Genomic DNA, 18,676 nt, shown 5'->3' with positions numbered 1-18,676 from the left:
AGCACAGTTTTTCAGTTATACATGAACATATATATATTTCTTGTCACAGTTTTTCCTCTGTGAGCCACCATAAGATCTTGTGTATATTTCCCTGTGCTTTACAGTATAATCTTGTTTATCTATTCTACGATTCGGAGATGTATTAATTTCTTAATTCTGTTTTTTTTTCCCAACAGAAATTAACTGAACACCTTCTTTGTGAAAAAGGTTGAAGATACAACAGTGTGTGAAACCAGCAGGTCCCCTCTGCTGGACCCTCCCCACCATGTCCTCTGTCCCCTGGGGGCAGCCAGGTCCCCTCTGCTGGACCCTCCCCGCCATGTCCACTGTCCCCTGGGGGCAGCCACGCCTTGTCCAGCAGGACCCTACACATGGCCATCCATGCACTGCGCCAGGAGATGGGCCTGGCCTAAGGGATCGGCCCATCAGTTGACCTTTGACCTATGACCCGGCTGGTCAGATAAGTTCTCACTCAGTCTCCGAGGACACTGCCCATGGACAGGCTGAAAGGAAACAGGGCCACCAGCCTGGGAGCTGGGGCAGAGGACGCACTGGGAGGGCACCTGAGGGCAGAGGTTACAGGTACACAGAAGCCTCCAGGTAAAGAAAAAAATCCCGACATTCAGAAGCCACCCTTGGCCCACTTCCGGGAAGACGTCTGCAGACGTGCTTACACGTGCGGGGCAGCCTCGTTCCGAGAGGGCTCGTGGTGGTGCTCTTTGTAAGAGCAAAGATTGAGACACCCAAATGTCCGAGAGAAGGGGACGAATCACAGGCATGGTGTGTCTGCATAACTGGGGAAAGCCAAATGTTTTACAAATGATGTTAGCTAAGCAGCAGGTGCACCAAGCAGAGCAGAACTGTGGCAGGCGGGCTCTTTGGAGGGAGAAGGATGAGAACACAGGTGCATCTGTCTGGCTGTGCCTGAAGACCCCGGAGGCAGAACCGGTGAGGGCTGGGACGTGGGAAAAGACGCACGGTCTCTGAACCATGTGAATGGACTGCTTACTCAAAACCAAATTCATGGAAGGTCTGTAACTGAAAGGTGGTGAGGAGGAGCTGGCTAGCGGGGCGCCTGCGGCCCGTCTCTGAGAGCAGAGCAGCCCTCAGCTGGCAGCAGGGTGACAGCCCCCCTGCCCTTTCTGGTCCTAGATGTGTGGAGACACTGCCTCCGCTGCCGCTCCGCACAAGTAGACAGCCTGGCAAGAGCAGCTGTGGCCTCGCCTGCAGTAGGGCCAGAGGGACGGAGGGGCTTGGAGTCCTGTCCTCAAGAAGAGGGGCCTGGCCTCCTGAAGGCACCGCTGTTCTCCCAGAGGGGCGCTGGGCGCTGGGCTCTCATTCCCGAGCTCGCAGGTTTTCCTTGAGCTCAAACCGTCTCCCTCCCTCCCTGCCCTCGAGAGGGGCCCACACAGTTGTCTTGGGGGCACCATTCCCCTGGAAGCAAGGCTGGGGGAGAAGATCCCCAAGGCCGAGGGGGAGACGGCCGCCCAAGGACAGGAAAGCGAGCTGCCTCCGGAGGGCCATGGCATCTGGAAACCCCAGAAGCAGGTCTGGGTCTGGAAGCTGCCCAGAATCTGAGCAACAGACAGGCCAGCTTGTTCACTGCTTCCTCCAAACTCTTCTCTCTAACCCAGTACCGCGCACACAAGGGCACCTAAACACGAGTGAGTGGGACTGCCTCTGCTCCCTCTGTGTGCTCAGCGACGCCAGCCCCCGGGCCGTGCCGATGCCCCAGGGCCCAGGGGACATGTGCGCCCGTCCCCAAGCAGCTCCCGCTCCCCACCCTCTCCAGAGGAGAGAGGGGAGACTAGGGACATCGACCCCCACTGCTGCACTACCACCAGGAGGACCCAAATATTGGCATCTCAGCTGCGGGGCGTGGGGCGGCCCAAAGGGACAGGGCTGTGGGTGGGAGGACTCGCTGCTCCAGGGCAGAGGTAGCCAGGAGACAGGCTGGAAGGGCCGAGGACTCTGGCCACCTCCCGCCGCCCTCACTTCTTGGCCTGCGAGGGACTGCGTCTGCCCTTCCTCCCTCCCTGCTCACTCCTGAAACCTGCGGTTCTCCCAGGAGAGGAAAGCTGAGGGTGAGGTGGACACAGGAAGGCAGAGAGGGGCCCTGTGCAGCCCAGCCTTCCAATCCCAGCTTGAGCAGGATTCCCCGGCAAGTGGGCTGAGGTGCTGGGAGTTCCCCAGTGGGTCCGAGAGGAGATGGGAGGGCACGGCTGCCCAGGCAGGACACGGACCCAACGCCTCGGCCACCGCAGCCCCTCAGACGGATGTGCGCTGACATCGCTGCGTTATTGGCAGACTCCTGATTTTGAGTCTAATCAAAGAGATAAGTAAGCTTCACAGTATTCTGAGTAACCCTCGGACTTGTTGGAAGACCAGGCGAACACAGAGAGACTTTCCTTCTCTCACTTCGGGTAAGTGCACAACCTCCACTGGGCTTTTGGAGCGAAGACAACAGTTTGTGGGACCACCTCTGCCTCCTCCCTCCACACCCGCCCCCCACCAGCTGGAGGCTGGGCAGGTCCCAGGTCTGTTGGAGCAGGTGGAGGACGGCCGCGGGCCACCTGCAAGCTCGTGGCTTTCCGTGGACCAGGACGCCTGCCCCCATGACTCCGGCTCCAACGAGGCCCCTCCCCATGTGCCACTCGCACTGCGGCCCTGACTCTGGGGGCACTGGTTGCGGGCTGGGGGGGCAGCTGTGAGGAAGGGGACAACTTTCTACAAGTCAAGGCTCACCAGTCACCCCACCTTTGTCTCCATCCGTGGGGCGACTCAGAGCTCCTTCCCATGTAGGAGTCACCGCCTCGTGGCACCCAAGGCAGAGCAAACGCCTCCCATTCAAGGCTCAGATCAGCCCCGGGAAGGAGGGAGCCCCAGGTTCCCGGTCACCGACAGTTAAGTAGTTGGGGGAACTGGGTTAGACCAAGCTGGACAGATTCCGCTGCTGCCTTGTGCCGTCAGCCTCAAAGGGAGGGTCCCGTTTCCCAAACTCACTTTCACAAGGCGTCCCTTTCCATGGCATATTGAAGACCAGCTGACTCAGAACACATTCTGCATCCAGTCCACGAGGCGTTGGGGGGGTGCCTGTGGCAGCCCCTCCGAGCCTTTCTCGTCTCCTGCCCACCACACCCTGACCCTGGACCCTCTGGGCCCCCAGCCCAGTCACTGTCCTTCGCTCCCCTCACCTCCCTCAGCAGACAAACATCAAGACCCGGGTTCTCAGTTTCACAAGCAACAAGGAAGAGGTCAGAACGAGGCCACGGGGACACCAGGCCACGGACATGCAGGCAATGGCCCAGGGGAGAGGAGGCCAGTGGGCAGGGACAGGCCACCTGCTTCCCGGTTACACTGAGTTTCGGTTGAATTTATTTTACAAGCTGTGTTCATTCGTTGTTGGGGGAGAGGGGACGGAAACAGGGTGTGGGGGGAGACATTTAAAACATTTATAAGTGTGAGGCAAAGGCTGAGCCAGAGAAGCCCCTGCCCCCTGACCAGCCCCCGCCCACCGGCACAGCCCCCTCAGCTCCCAGAAGCAGTCCGTCCGTGGAGAGTGGCCGGTTCCCAAAGCAGGTTTCCACCGGCTCTGCAAAGTGGCCCCCTGGCTGCCGGCGGGAGGCAAGGGTCACTGGGGGGAGGCCGTAGGTCTCAAGCCCGGGGTGCGGCCTGGCCTCAGGGGCGGCCAGGACGAGATCCACATCGGAGAAGGCCACCAAGGCCTGGGTGGAGTCGCAGGAGCTCTGCTCCAGCTTGCCCGCGGCCGTGTAGGGGAGGGGACCGGGGGCCCCCAGGCAGGGCCGCAGCCACCGCAGGTCCTCCCGGACGCGGGGACTGAAGAGCAGGTACAGCAGGGGGTTGAGACAGGCGGGCAGTGGCAGCACCACCAGCAGGACGGCCTTGACGGCCTCGGGGGTGACTGGGAAGAGGCCCAGCGCGGAGGCGGAGCTGAGGAAAGCCACGGGGCAGTAGAGGAGCCCGTCAGCGAAGGTGAGCCAGGCCACGTGGCGCACGGTGGCGCAGTCCCACACAGCCTCCAGGTCACCCCTGGGCAGGTTGCAGGAGAGCTTGACGTAGGCGGCGGCCACCACCAGGAAACAGAAGGAGTTGAGCATCACCAGGGCCACAGCAAAGCCCAGGGCAGTGGGCTGGCCGTCGGGTGGGGTGTAGGGCAGGCAGAGCGGGGAGGTCCCGTACTCCCCAATGGAAGCCAGCGGCAGGGTGGCTGCCAGTCCTGCCAGCAACAGGCAGCCCAGGGCCCCCGCCCGCACGCTGCCAGGAGAGGGCGCCTTCCCGTGGGCCCGCACGCAGGACACGGCCGCGCTGCAGTGCACGGCCGCCAGAGTCAGCAGCAGCACAGAGGCCTCTGACCCCAGCACGGCCAGGAAGCCCGTGGCCTGGCAGCCCAGCCCCACCTCCCAGTGGGCGCCGTACTCTGCAAACCGGCCGAAGGTCAAGGCGTCGACGGAGGCGAGGAGGCCACAGGAGAGGCCGGTCAGGGTGTTGGCGCCCGCGATGGCCCCCACCACAAACTTGTCCGGGGGCAGGGGGCCAGGCCCGCCCGCGAACACGCTCAGCAGCACCAGCCCGTTACAGAGCAGCGAGAGCAGCACAACGGCCCACACGGCCAGGCGGATGCCCCAGCTCCCGAACAGGTGCTCGCAGGGCTTGAGGGGGCCTGCGGGAGAGAGAACTGCACGCTTGTCCTGGGCGCAGCGCAGCCTCTGCCTTCTGGGGGGCGGGGCTGGGGGAATAGTGGGGACACAAGGAGGTCTTCCACGGAGCTGCAGGGGGGTTCGCTCACCCAGGACGTATGGAAAACAGCATGAGAGAAACGTGCGCGCAGTCCAGACCACACGCAACAGCACAGACAGGCAGCACAAGCCCCGCCCGGAGGAGAGGGTAGGGAAAGAAGTCCCCCCACGGAGCAGTGTCTGGAAGAAAGGACAGGACGGCTGGCCTGAGGAGTGCAGAGGCACCAGCCCTGGGGACAGGCTGGGGAGACCCACGGGGGAGCCAGGGGTGCCGGGCCCCACCAGGCAGCGGCCCCAGGGGCCTCTCTGCCTCTGCAGCCACGTTCAACGCTCCCGACCCAGTCGTCCTGGGAGGCAAAGCCTGCTGGGCAAGTCAGAGTAAGGGGGCCTCCTGTAGCTCTGGACACGCCGTTTCCTCCCTGCTTTTGACCTTAGACCCTTGTTCTTCAGTGTGCTGCTCGGCAGCTTAGGAATTTGAGAGGCTTTTGTGGAAGCTATTTCTTAAGCATATTTCCCCCTTGATTACCAAATAATAGATGGCAGCTGTAGAAAACTTGGGAAACGTAGCACGGAAAAATTAAGCCTCTTATGATTCTGCCCCTTGGCGAAAACTCATCGTTCTGCTGTTTCCTATCAGCATTTTTAAAACACACATGCACATACAGGTTTTAAACTAAATCGGGACTTCACTGTGTATAGCTCCCTATGCTCTTTTTTAAGTTAAAGTTTTATTATGCACAGTTTCCCACGTCTCACGTTCCTCAAACGCCTGTTTCAGGCGTCTGTGCCGTGAAAGTACACGCACCGGAATTAATTTGGCTATTGTGAAGGCGATTGCGAGTGAGTTTGTCTCTCGGAGCTTCGTGACCCCACGGGTTTTCAGCGATGGAACCCCTGGGTTCCAGGCCTGGAAGCCCCACCTGCCCTCCAGGTGCGCTTGCCGCCGCTGGCACTAGAGGGCGCGCTGCAGCCGCCGAGCGCGGAGCGCAGGTGCTGGGGGCCTTCGAGGGGCCCCGCTGGGGTGGAGGGGATGGACTGGAAAGGGCGGGAGGGACGTCGGCCACTGCCCTCTACTTCTCCTGAGCGGATCCTATCCTGCCCTTCAGGGTGGCCCGCGGCGGTTTGTACCCACGGGAGGGGGCATCACGCTAAACAGAGGGTGGGCTGTGCCCAGGAGGAGAATTTTCTCTCTCCCGACAGCAAGACAGATTTAGGTCAGCTGCAGGGGGCAGGCAGTGCTGGGCCAAGCTACCCAGGGACACCATGCAGTCTTACAGCCAGAGGGCTGTAAGCACGAGAGACGGCAGACCAGGGGTCCCGCAGGGCTCGTGGAGCCCCAGGACTCAGCCTCAGACAGAGGGAGCAGTGGGGCCAAGACATCCTCCCTGCTTCTCGCAGTGTATGAGCCCTCACTGGTGATTTGTGACTGTTGCTTTGACTCCCCTCCTCCACAGCCACTCCCCCAAGCAGCCACCCAAGGGACGGAACTCCAGCCCCTTCCCCAGGAATGACCAGAGGGGGCTGTCCTCCTCCAGCAGGCCCGGCCCCGGGCTGAACTCATCAAAGAGCCCCCCTCCCCCAGCCCCTGCCCTCCCCACCTCACCTGGAAGAGGACTGCACTGGACACTGCGGTGTGGCCTGGCATCCTCCATCTCAAGCTGGAGCTCGTCCGGGTCCAGGTCATCTGAGGGGGACCAGAAAGCGGCTCGGGCCCTGGTCTTGGTGTGAGCCAAGCCTCACTTTTCTCCAAATGCCTGCCCGCCGAGACGTCATCCCGCCCAACACAGTCTGCTGGGCATGGCATCCTGGCGGCCCCAGGGTAAATGTGGTCAGCTCCCTATTATCCACATGTGGCTTATCTGCGGTGAGACCCTTTACACCTGAGCCTTGCTCTTCCTGTGTCCGGCAGCCCTCGAGCTCAGCATGGCCTAGAGTCAGGGTGGAGGCTTGGGGGCAGGGGTCACGTGCATCTCCACACTGGCCGCCCACCGCTGTGACTCCATGTCCAGCTGGGAAAACCAGGCACTAAGAGGGAAGACTTCCTGAGACAGATGGTGAGCTGGAGGTGGACTGGGGATGGTGCAGATGGTCGAGCATCTGGGGGTGCTGGACTCGGGAAAGGCAGGGTGAGCAGGAGAAATGCTGTCCTCAAAGAGCTGCAGGGGGGCAGGCATGAAGAGCCACACCCCTGTGTGCAGACTGTCCTGGAGGCTAGAACCAGGGTCAGCCGATGGATCGGAGGAGGAGGCTAATCACAACCTACTCGGGAAGTCCTGGTTCTCACGTCACGATCGTGCTCCCAGCACAAGAACCGTCCATCAAGGAGGTGGCTAGAGGTCCATGTGTGCTGAGTGTGGTGCCCGCCATGTGCTGAGGGCTGGGCGCACACGGAGGAGTGAGGGGCGGGTGTGGGGCATGAGATGCAGCCCTGCTCTCAGGGAGCCGTGGGGACGAATGAGGCCGGGAGTCCCCACTAGTGGGTTTGCTCGGCAGCAGGATAAAGATTCCTGCATTCATCCTCCAGGCGCCGCGCCCAGCCTGCCCTCTTCCTCAAGGTCTCATGAACCCTCCGGCCTCTGTGGGAGGCAGGCACCCCTTGGGCACCCCTTGACAGGTGAGGAAACTGGGGCTCCTTAAAGTTAAGGCCTTGCCCTGGGCCCCACAGCAGTGAGCGACAGGGCAGAATTCACACCCAGCCTCTGGCCACAGAGCCTGGCTGTGCAACCCTGACGCTTTCCCAGGTGAGGGGCTGATTTGGGGGGGGCCGCGGGGAGGCAGTGGGGGGAGCTTTGCAGATGCCAGAGCTGTGCAGAGTTCCTGCTGTGAGAAAGGGCACTGCTACGCTGAGTCTAAGTCTAGGCGCTGCCATTCTGTTAGTCTGAGAAAGTAGGATTAGAAAGAATCTCTGTAACATGTTTGTATCAAATGGGTTTTTTCTTATTCACTCTTGCTCTGTTTCTTAAACCACCCTGGGGCGGGGGGAGGGGGTGGACATCTCAGGAAGCAGTAAATTCTATAGGAATCTTGAAATAAAAAATGATCATTGAAACCATTTTATAGCTTATAAAGACAGAACTCTTTCACAGTGATAATTCATCATTGGAAGACTTTTTTAAGAATGAGAACTTGGTTTCTCAAGTCGCACTGGGAAAGGCGGGGCAGGATTGCTTCTGCTGGAAGGGGCGCCTGCACACGGCACAGGGTCAGGAGCTGTGCCCCGCGGTGCAGGCCGGGCAGGTGAGGCCACACTCGTCCCCCCTGTTGGCTCACTCACTTCCTGTGTGGAGCCTTCCTCCCACCTGAAGCGTCAACACTTGATTTGGGAATTTTCCCAGGAGGCAGGACGGCTCCGTGGAGCTGCCCAGGGGTGGGCAGGAGGCCTGGGCATGCCCACCGCCTGGTGCTTCATCCTCTCTGCCGCCATGCTCTGCCCACCCCTGCTCTCCAGAACCAGGCTCAGCAATGCTTTGAAGTCAGAATGCGTGAATGAAATGCAAGAGGTGGAACCCATGGGCTCCATCCGAGGCTGGAAAGTCAGCCGCGGTGTTAAGTAACCACCCTTCAAAGGAGGAGGAAGTGGGATCTGGCTGCCAGCCAGGCCCTGGCCCCGTCCCCGGGCAATTAGCTGACCCAGGAAGTGGGGGCCCTGCCAGCTCCCGTTTCCGGTGGCAGGCAGCCTGCAACCCTGACGCCCCGTGGCTCCCTAAGACGTAAGCCTGGTGGAAACTTTCCCCTTGAGGAAGGAAGTTTCCATTCCTTCTTCCAGCTTCTGGAGAGGAAAGAGCAGGCGACTGGGAGTGTCCCGGGCACAGCGCCTGCAGCCCAGGGTGCCCGCAGGGCCTCACCCCTCTCTGGAGGGGATCTGGCTCACCTCAGCACCGCCCGATGCCGGCCTCCTGGACGCCCGGCTACCCCTCTGGCATGCGGACAAGCGAGGGCACCCAGCCCTCAGCAGTGACCGTGGACAGGGTGCACACGCTCCCCTCTGAGGATCCCAGCCCGGGAGACGTGAATGTCCCACTCGCTTCTCAGACGAGGAGAGGGACCCGTGGACGGTCTAGTCCAGGTGGAGCCCAGGTCTGTCTGTACCGCCGTGAGTGTTCCCGGTACACATTTGGGGCTCGATTTTCTGTTCATCTTCTCCACAGATGTATTGGAGAGGGAGTCAGAGACTGAGACAGACGCCGGGGTCAGCCCCCGTCCCCCAGGCTCGGCACCACCAGGCAAGGCGCGGAAGCCCGTCTCTCTCCCTCCGTCTGAGACCAGCAGGGAGAGGGTCCCTCAGAAGCCCCTAGGCCACCTGTCTCCAGCCTTTGTGCCTCTGCCCCTCTCCTCCTGAGCAGGCGCCCACGTGGCCCAAGACGGCAGTGCTGTGCTGGCCCGGCGCGCCTGGGGCCTCTGGAGTCTCCGGGAGACTCGCCAGGTGGCTGCAGGGGCAGCGGTGACCCCTGTGCTGCTCAGCCAACGCTGGGCAGGGCGTGAGGGGGCTTTTCTGGAAGCAGGTTAGTGTAACTGATGTAGTCTAACCCTGAGTAGAAAATGGCTGTGTCCTCTATGCCCACCCATGCCACGTGGCAGGGCCCGCGTGGTGAGGAGGGTCTGCGTGGTGGGGCCCGTGGGGCAGGGGCTGTGAGCCACGAGGGTCCAGCTGGCACACAAGACGTGGCATGGGCAGCCTCGGGACTCTGCCTTCCAGATGGGCACTGCCGCTTCCTCCCCAGCCTGGGAGACAGGTGCAAACAGGGGCAATTCCCTCCCCCTGCAGCTGCTGTGGCTCCCCCTTGGGGTCCCTCTATCCTCTCCCTCCCGACCCCTCCTTGGTCACTCACAGTGGCTCTCGGGTCGTCCAGCAAGGAGGCCCAGGGGCCTCTTCGGAGCCTCCCAGTCCTCAGGCTGGAAGTCCTGGGGCTCCCACTGCTCAGAGGCCTTGACGCCGGCACAGACGCCATAGGTACAGCACTGGTAGGCATAGGGCACCTCCAGGGTCCTGGGGGATGGGGTGAGACGGCTGCCTCGGGGATGCTGAGGGCCCGGCCCCCGCACCCACCCTCCGGCCCCAAGGCGCCCTGATGACGGTGTGGGCAGCCTCCCAGGCTTCCTTCCCACGGGCCTGGCGGCTGGCTCCGGCCTCCTCCCTCATCTGAGAACTGAGATGGCAGGTGCATGGACCCTCTGAGACCCCAGCAGGCTCAGAGTGGGGAGCAGCTCATTCACGGTCACACAGCACCCAGTGCTCTGACCCCCCGCCCCACCCCGGGCAGCAGCTCCCAGTTCACGTCTAAGGAGGCAGGGCTTCTGCTGGCGACTCTTCACCTTTGCCCCGGTGAGACACGGCCCTGTGCCCGCCCCACCCTGGGCACGTGGGAGCTGGGTTCGGTGCCCGTGGTTCAGGCCGGGTCCTCAGCAGGTGGAGTAGGTACCCACAGGCTACAGGAAGCCAGGGGCAGGAGGCCTGCGGGGCAGGAGGCCGGGGGTTGGGGGGCAGGAGGCTGAGGGTGGGGGTGGGCAGGAGGTGAGGGGGCAGGAGGTCGAGAGGAGGGAGCAAGAGGTGGTGGAGGGCAGGAGGCAGGGGTGGGGGCAGGAGGTGGTGGGTGGGTGGCAGGAAGCCGGGGAGGGGGCGCTGGCTCCAGGACTGGCCACACAGTTGCTTCCTGCCAATCAGCCTGGGCTCAGCCCTGGACGCTGCCCCAGAGGGCATGGGGCCTTCCCATCATCTGACCTCTGTCTTCAAAGGGGTCCAGGGTCCCCCCAGGGCTGGGGTTGTGCCAGGGACATGCTACTGAGGAGATGAGGGGAAGGGGAGCCCTTCCCCCCAGTCTCGGCCAGACTCTGGGCCACCAGAATTTCTCCTGTCCCTCCCTGGCTGGGCCAGCTGCCCTGGGGTGAGCCTCTGATGGTGTGGGGATGGGTAGCCTCACCTCAGTTTGGGGAAACTGTCCTTGGAGAAGGCCTGGGACAGAGCCGGGTTCCCTTTGAGCTTCAGGTGCACCAGGCCCCCGAGTCCAGCCAGGGGGAGTGTGGTCAGCTGGTTGTCCGTCAGGTCCCTAGGACGACAGATGGTCAGGGTTAGTGATGGTCAGTGGGGTTGCTGGGGGCAGGGCTGTCCTGAAGAGAGGAGGGAAGGACAGAGGACCAGCAGAGAGGAGCAGGGACGCTGGGGAGGAGGCAGCCAGGGCGACCAGAGGCACCATCCCAACCCCTCTGTTCACCTGCCAGATTCCAGGTGCTGACTGCACGCCGGGGCCGTTCAAGGTACCGCCAAGCCAGCCCAGGTCCCAGCTCATGGGTAACATAGCCCCGAGACCACAGCCGCCATCCCAGTCCACATCCCGTCTGTGTCCCGGTCCCCCAACCAGGGCCTCTGCCTGCTGTGTGCTCCCCCCTCCTGCCCTTCTGATGACACAGAGGACACAGTTGGGGACTGGCCACATGTGGGACTTTGGTCACCTGTTCCATTTCAGGGCCGGCATCATGGCCAGAGGTGAGGATGTGCCCAGCCTCCCACCAGAGAAGCAATAGAGGAAGCTGGGGCTCCAGACCAGACACCAGGACCACAGACTGGGCATCACAGAAGAGCCTGGGCTGGACAGCAAGAGGCCTGGCACCGTCGCCAGCTCCCATGTCACCGAGGGAGTCACAAGCCTGCCTGAGCCTCAGCATCTTCATCTTTCAAAGGGACAGAAATGCCCACCCGACCTATCGACAGGTGGAGAGCAGACAGGGGTGGGAAGATGGAGGTAGGAGCTGCGCGAGACCACAGGGGGTCTGCTGCCTCACCTGTGACGTGAGGGGTGGGGCCGCCTGGTCCCTGTGGCCGGGCTGGCGCCAGTCAGAAAGGGCCCTGCCTGCTAGACGTGCCTCTAGGACGCTTGGGGAGGCCACCCTTCACTCAGTGAAGAAGCTCACCGTCAGGGGCCCTTCCAGCTCCAACCTGGTGACCGCGCCGTGGGCCTGACACACTCTCTGCTACGTCCTGTGTGACTCTGGGGACCCATGATGCTGCCCTACAGAATGGCAGCCCCTGGGGTGATGCTCACGCAGGGGCCCGCTGAGCCCCGGCCCCCACATCTGCAGCCACCCCATCCCCACCCGGCCAGTGGTGCTGGGGGCTGAGGCTGTGCGGGGACGCTGTGGGGCTTGCAGGAGGCAGGCTCTCCATTTATCGGGCCCCACAGTCGGTCAGATGGGCTGGGAATGACTGGTTGGCCAGAGCCCATGCCCCAGGACATGCAGCAACAGGTGTGCATGTCCCGCCCCGGGCTAGGCCCTCCTGCCCCCACGGGCCAGCCCACAGTCCCGGCTGGCCTCAGCACCCAGGAGGAGAGGGCAGCGGGCACTCACAGCTTGACCAGGGAGCGCAGGGTCGCAAAGGCCTCAGGGTGAATGGACCGGATGGCATTCCAGCTCAGGTCCCTATGGGCAGAGAGGATGGACAGGAGGGGACAGTGATGTCCCAGGTTCCCCCTCATCTGCCCCCACCTGAGCCACCCCTGGAGCAGGACCCTCAGCCTTGAAGGAAGGGGAGGCACCCGCTGGCCAGCTCCCGACTTGGCTGTGGCCCCCGAAAGGGGGCCTGGCCTCAGAGCTGCATGACCCCCTTCCGCCAGCAGCAGGAGAAGTGGCCCGAGAAGCCGTGTGGCGGGGAGGCAGTTCCTCCCACGTGCACAGGGGCCAGGGGTGCAGAGCCTGCATGCAGGCCACCAACCCCTGGGTGCTGGGGGTCCTCACGGGGTACGGCCAGGCAGGGAGGGGAGGGCTACCCCCGGCACTCACAGGGCACGCAGGGAGGTCAGCTGGCTGAAGGTGTCGGCTCCAATCTCCCAGAGGCGGTTGTGCCGGAGGCCACTAGGGCAGCAAGAGAGGCTGGATGAGCCCACAGGCCCAGACCCCTCCGTACTGGGAGGAGGAGAGGAGAGGCCCCCACTCCTCCTGGCGTGGGAAGAGCCCAGCCCGAGGAAGTCTTCAGAGTCAAACAGAGCCCAGGGATCGGGTGGCTTGGGGAAGTGGGTCTGCAGACGAAGCCACGAAGCCACAAAGCCGTCCCTGTGGCCCCAGAAGGGGTCAGTTTCCAGGGTTCCCACCGGGCCTGGCTCCCAGCCCAGCTGACCTCACCCTCAGACCCTAGCCCGGCAGCAGGCCACGGCCCAGCCCCCGGTGGCCCAGGCTGGGAAGCAGAGCTCAGTGGACTGGCGTCTGAGTGAGAGGCGGACTCTGGGCCTCGGCAACAGTGAAGGCCCTCCTTCCTCCAGCACCAAGACAAGCAGGACAGGCCCCCGCCTCTCCCCTGCGCTGCCCGGGAACAGGGCACAGACACAGAGGGCAGGAGGCCCTGGTGAGCGAAGCCTAGGGAATTTGTGAAGAGCTCCAGGTCCCTGCTGAAGCTTCCGTTCAGGCCCCACCCACCCTGGGTATGCGTGCACGTGCGTGTTTATGGGAAACCGCACCTCTGGCCCCGAGCCACTGCCCATCGTGTGCTGCGCTGACCCCCGAGGAGCCACCTTCTGGGCACCGGCTCCTGGACTGTCATCTGTGACATCCCTCCTAATCTCGGGGCTCAGCGAACCCGGGGACGGAGGGAGAGAGGTCGACCGCGCCCAGACTCACACTTCCTCCAGCCTCCGACACCCGCGCAGGCTGGGCAGCTCCTGTATCTGATTGTGGGACAGCTCCCTGGGGAGAGGGAGACCAGGCCAGGGTGAGCTGGGGTCCCTGGACCCGGCTGCGGACATGCCTCAGCCAGGGAACGTTTCCTCAGTGGACCCCCTTCAGCCTCCGCCCACCCCAGGTGCCTCCCCACTGCAGGGCCCTGGGAGGTCCTGGGGGCGGGGAGCAGGAAGCGAGGGGCGTGCAGGCGAGGAACGGCCCCAGAGGGGACACACACGTCAGGACGATGAGCCGGGCCCCCAGGGTCACCTGGCCCAGACCCTCGTCAGACTGAGGCACACAGAGAGGGCAGGGCCTGCCCAGGGACACGCTGCCTGTCAGTGGCACGGCCAGCCCAGAGCTCCATCCCTGGACACACCTGGCGCCGGCCCGTGTTGGGCGCCCCGTCTTGCCGTGGGCTGTGGTGCGTGGTGAGCAGCCTCAGTGTCCAGGCAGACTTGGGGGGAGGCTGCTGCCTGACGGCACAGGACACGCAGATGCCTCCGCGGCCCCAGCAGGCCAGACCTCCCAGGTAGGCTTGGGTGCCTTACCGGAGCCCCTTTCGGAGGACCCACTGTGTGCTGGGTGGTCCCAGCAGGTCAGACCTCCCAGGTAGGCTTGGGTGCCTTACCGGAGCCCCTTTCGGAGGGCCCACTGTGTGCTGGGTGCTTTACATGTATTCTTTCAACCCTCATAAACGTATCACAGACAAAACAGCTGAAGCTGCGAGACACTGAAGCGTGAGCCCGGGTGCCAACGCCAGTGAGCGGCAGAGCTGGGCTCCAACCCCAGCCCGACCCAGGAGACCACATCCTTTTCCCTGAACGAGAGACGAGGGCCCAAGCTGTCCACCCTCCAGGAAGGGTGACCAAGGGGCCAGAGGTGGGAAGGGCCCAGCCCAGACTGGAGGATGCGTGGGGAACTCACAGGACTCGGAGCCTGGGCAGCTGCTGGCACACCCCCAGGGGGAGCTGCTGGATGCCCGCATGGGTCAGGGTCCTGCAGGGAGAATGGAGGCGGAGCTGTGCCAGGCCCAGGCCCAGGCCCAGCTGTCCCTCTGCCGGGGCCTGACGCTGACCTGGGAGCTGACCAAAGAGAGGTGGGGGGCCAGGGCGGGGTGGGGTGAGGAGAGAAGGCGCCTCCCTGGGACCAGCGTAGGTGCGGGTTGGGCAGACTAGGGGCACAGCTGGGGCTCTGCCTGGCAGATGGTCCTGCAGGCAGCCCCTTCCTGACCCCATCAGGTCCCTCCCATGTCTCCCAGTGTCTCCAGCCACACAGGGCCCAGATTCTTCTCTGCTCCCCACAGAGAGGAGGGGTGGCCACGGACGGGGAGTGGACAGAAAAACCATCACCAAGGGAGCTGTGGGAAGCAAGCCGAAAGCTTGCTCCCTGTGCCTGGGGGCGCAGTGCGGGTGAGCAGGCTGTGGGCAGGTTGGACAGCAGCCGGCCTTAGGGACAGGGTGTCCCAGGAGAGCCCCAAGGCCAAGGTCGTCCTGGGGGAACTGTTACTTCCCTCATGGAAAATTTTTCAGATGCTCGCGAGTCCACTGGGGCAGACAATAGGGGCACAAAGGGAGCTCCAGTCCCCGCGGCCCAGCGAGGCGGGGACACAGCCGACCTCCTGACGCTCACTCTGGGCGTTTGCACGGCTGTCCTGCCCATCTTCTCAAAGTGTTCTGAGGGCCTACTGTGCTCGGACGCCCTCCCCTGCTCTACCAGACAGAAAGTGGAAACTGCGAGAAAGTCTTTGTTGGAATCCAGCTTCAGAGCAGAGAAGGAGGTGGGTGTCACAGACTCCCGCCCCTCGAGGGTCCTCAGTGCACCACGGCTTGGGGTGGGGAGCTCTGAGGTCATGCCTGAGAAGTCCAAGGATGGAAAAGCAGGGAGGACCAGCCTCCTCACCCCTGAACCACTGGCCACTCCGGCCTGGCCTGTAGCAGAGCCAGGTCAGGAGGCGGCTGTAGGCCCCTGGGGCCAGGCTGGAGCCAACAGCAAAAGGCCCGGTGTGGGGAGCAGAGAGTCTAGGGCTCCCGGGGGCAACGGGGCCAGACGAGATGGGGGCAAGAGTGTCCACTCACAGGATCTCCAGGCTGGTGGTGCCTTTGAGATCCGGGAACTCCTGGATGTTCGTGGCGCCATTCAGGGACCTGGAAATGAAGACACAGAGCTCAGAGGGTGGGGTCAGCTCTGGGGACCTCCCTGCAGGGACTCCACTCCTGGGGAACGCCATCCTCCCCCACCTCCCTCCAGTGACCCAGCTGCTCAGGCCCAGCTCCACACTGCCATTTCCCTAAGCCAGTTCTGCCAAGCCCGGCAGGCCCCGGGGGCCCCAAACACGGGCAAGACCGTGGGGATTGCCCCTTTAAAAGGCAGCGGCTTGAGGGCTTCTGAAAAAGTGTTTGGTTGCCCAGCTGCTCCTCAGAGAGCGGGTCTCCCCTGAACGGTCCGCTCAGGGCTTCCCTGCAGGTTCTCTGGGACTGACGGCTCCTCCCTTCCGGCCGCGCCGTCTCGGTGGGACCACAAGGCCTGCGCACGGCAGGAGCCCACCCCGCGGGTGAGGGGTCCTGGTCCCTCCCCTGCAGGAGAGCCTCGGCAGCACCCACGCGGTGCAGGGCGGAGTGCGTGAGAGCGGGACGAGCCCTGACGTCTCAGCCGCGCCAGTGCTGCCGAGGGTGGGGTGTCGCCCGGGGGGGTCTTCTGGAGACGTGGCACTTGGAGTGGGAATTAAAACCGTTGGAGAGAGGAGACCAGGGATCCTTCGGGCTGAAGGGAAGGCCCATCATGCAGCAAGGGCCTCAGGGTCAGGCTCGGGGTCCCCGGAGAAGCCATGCTGGCTGTGGACCTTCAGCCGCGTGACTCAGAGGCTCTGGGGTCTGATGTCGGGGAGGCCGGTGAGCCCAGGCAGGCCCAGGACTAGGCCTGGGCCACGCGGAGGCTTGCGGCCCTGAGACTGCGGTCCGGGGTCCGCAGGGAGGAGGTGGGAGGCAGCGGGAAGGGCTGGGGCAGAGGTGCTGACGTACAGCGTGTGCAGTCTGGGCAGGTACCGGAATGCCGACCTCCCCACGAACTGGATTGGGTTATCGTAAAAATGTCTGGAAGAAAGAGACCGAATTCCTTCATTCAAGTCTCCCTGCTGGGACCAAGGCAGGTCCCTGCTCTTCCCCCACCGTGGACACCAGGGAAGAGCTGTGGGGGAGTCCCCCAAGTCCTACCTCCCAACGCTGTCCTCCCCCCAGACACTGCCAGAAGAGGGACTCACATCGTCTGTAGCAGAGGGTTCCCCAGGAAGGCCTCCTCTGGGATAGCTCTGATGTTGTTGTCATGGAAACCCCTGGAAGGCAACACATGGATCAGGAGGAGGTGGAGGGCGGTTGGGCAGGACAGACGCGGGATGATGGATGCTCTCCAACAGCCAAGCAAAGGGCCGTGGGACCACAGGGATGCCAGCCTGGACACTCCAGGGTCCAACCCTGCCTGTGACTTTCCTCATTTGCTCAGCCACGTGGGAAGGAGAGAGGGTGAGCCTTGGGGAGGGTGGGGTGAGGCCGTGGGAGGCCCAGGCTGCCCTTGGGCACAGAGGACGCCCCAGAACCGCACGGGGAGCTTACAGTTCCTGCAGCCTGCCCAGCGTCCGGATGGCCACAGGGAACTCCCACAGCTCGTTGTAATTCAGGTCTCTGGAAAGGAAGGCAGTGCAGTCATTGCAGGGGCCCCGAGAGACGGACGCTCGGGTCTGGGGCCCACGGGAAAGACGGGCTTTCCAATCTGCCAGGTCCAGTGCCAGCGCCGGGGAGCACGTTTCTGGACTGTCCCTCCTCCGTCACCTCCCTGCAGATCTGCTTTGAGGGGACATCTGGAACCAGCTCCCTCCGAACAGTCCCCACTGGTTGAGGAAACTGTCTCAAGCCTCTGGAGACATCAGTGGCTGGGGAGGGGGCAGAGGGGGAAGGGGGCAGTTGTCAACATCTCGTCACCAGCACTAGGGACTCAGGAAGGTTTCTCAGGTGACTACCTTGGCTACCTGTGGCCTTCGCCGTCGCCTTCTGCACAAACGGACAGTCCTTACCTGTGGGCAGCGGACACAGCTGATCTTTATTTTCTCTTACCCTTTTCTGCGTGGCCTGATTTTTTTAATTTACAGTGAGCACATATCGTGTATTATCAGAAAACAATGGAAATGACTTCCACGAGTGGCGGCAGCCCCAGCTGGCCAGGGTGTGGGGAGGCAGCGTTCTAATGACCTGCTGGTGGAACTTAAATGTGCACAACCTTTAGACATAATGTGACAGAACCCTTTTAAACTGAAAGATTCACCCTAGTCACTCCAGGCCCAGGAGCGTGTCCCACAGAAAAGTCTCCAGGTGACAGGTGACTGGTGTTTGTGAAGGCAGGTGTGACAGTTGTGTCCAGGCGACGGGACGAGATACTGACCCCTAAGACCCCCTACGGGTCTTCTGTGTCAGTGACCTCTGTGGATGGCGGAGCAAAGGGAGGATGGAAATGCAAGGGCCCAGGAGCGAATCTGACTGTCCTCGGGAGAGGTCCGGAGCCCAGCTCCCAGGCAACGGGGTGCGTTCTGGTGACAGGCAGGAGCAGAGCCTCAGAGGCGGGGAACGGGCCACAGAGGGCTTTCAGAGCAAGTCCCCCGATGCCATGGGGCAGGACCCCACCACTCCTACGAGGGGCCTCAGAGCAGGTGTCAGCGTCCGGAGCTTTAGGACCCAGTGTGTCAGCCCCGTGTGGGGATGAGCTGCTTCTCGGGGCCTCTGGACCTGTGGCCAGAGTCGGCGTCTCCGGCTCTGGCCAGAGTGGGGCAGGGCTCAGCTGCCTTGTCCCTCTTGAGCCCCCAGGATGACCCAGGCCATCTTCTCAGCCTTTTAGAGCCCCCCTTGCCCTGGCAGTGTTCAGGAGGACCGTCCGACACCAGGGCAGGCGCTGCGCGGAGGGAGGCCCTTTAGTTACAGAGATGCAGCAGGCTGTCTGGCAAACACTAGGTTCCACCACATGACAGGTCATTACACTTAATAGTCCACAGGTAGAGCCAGGAACCCGGCCGGCAGGGCCAGCGGGGCCGTGACAAGCGTCTGGCAGGCAGGGAGCCGGGTGACTGTACCCCGACACACACACTGATTCCCGATTGTGCTCAGACCCTGGTGACCTGGGGTAATCAGGGTGTAAACCCTGGCCCCACCCTGGCCCATCCTGCTCTCAGTCAGACGCCCTCCCCTGGACCTGCTCAGAATGGCTCCTGGCCAGTGAGGGGAGGCAAGCCCAGG

The 18,676-nt window shown here is 63.0% G+C and overlaps 1 protein-coding gene across 3 annotated transcripts in view; it reads right to left on the bottom strand.

Annotated features, from left to right (window-relative positions):
* Positions 1–3,367: 3,367 nt before the first annotated feature.
* LGR6 (leucine rich repeat containing G protein-coupled receptor 6) overlaps positions 3,368–18,676 on the bottom strand; it is an 86,243-nt gene continuing 70,934 nt past the window's right edge. For 2 of the 3 annotated variants that reach the window (XM_072948848.1, XM_072948850.1), the window contains exons 7-18: positions 17,009–17,077; positions 16,660–16,731; positions 16,421–16,492; positions 15,479–15,547; positions 14,328–14,399; positions 13,362–13,427; positions 12,531–12,602; positions 12,099–12,170; positions 10,676–10,801; positions 9,587–9,744; positions 6,361–6,441; positions 3,368–4,681 (exon numbers count right to left, since the gene is read on the bottom strand). In XM_072948848.1, the coding sequence (XP_072804949.1) occupies positions 3,453–4,681; positions 6,361–6,441; positions 9,587–9,744; positions 10,676–10,801; positions 12,099–12,170; positions 12,531–12,602; positions 13,362–13,427; positions 14,328–14,399; positions 15,479–15,547; positions 16,421–16,492; positions 16,660–16,731; positions 17,009–17,077 (2,158 nt within the window). In that variant the 3' untranslated portion in view covers positions 3,368–3,452. The remainder of the gene's footprint in view (positions 4,682–6,360; positions 6,442–9,586; positions 9,745–10,675; positions 10,802–12,098; positions 12,171–12,530; positions 12,603–13,361; positions 13,428–14,327; positions 14,400–15,478; positions 15,548–16,420; positions 16,493–16,659; positions 16,732–17,008; positions 17,078–18,676) is intronic. The other variant, XM_072948849.1, reaches the window with a different exon arrangement.

Source organism: Vicugna pacos, chromosome 23 (assembly GCF_048564905.1).
Source record: "Vicugna pacos chromosome 23, VicPac4, whole genome shotgun sequence".
In the NCBI taxonomy this organism is placed as follows: Eukaryota; Metazoa; Chordata; class Mammalia; order Artiodactyla; family Camelidae; genus Vicugna; species Vicugna pacos.
The sequence above is the reverse complement of the archived record's forward strand: the minus strand, read 5'-3'. Positions and strand labels throughout refer to the sequence as shown.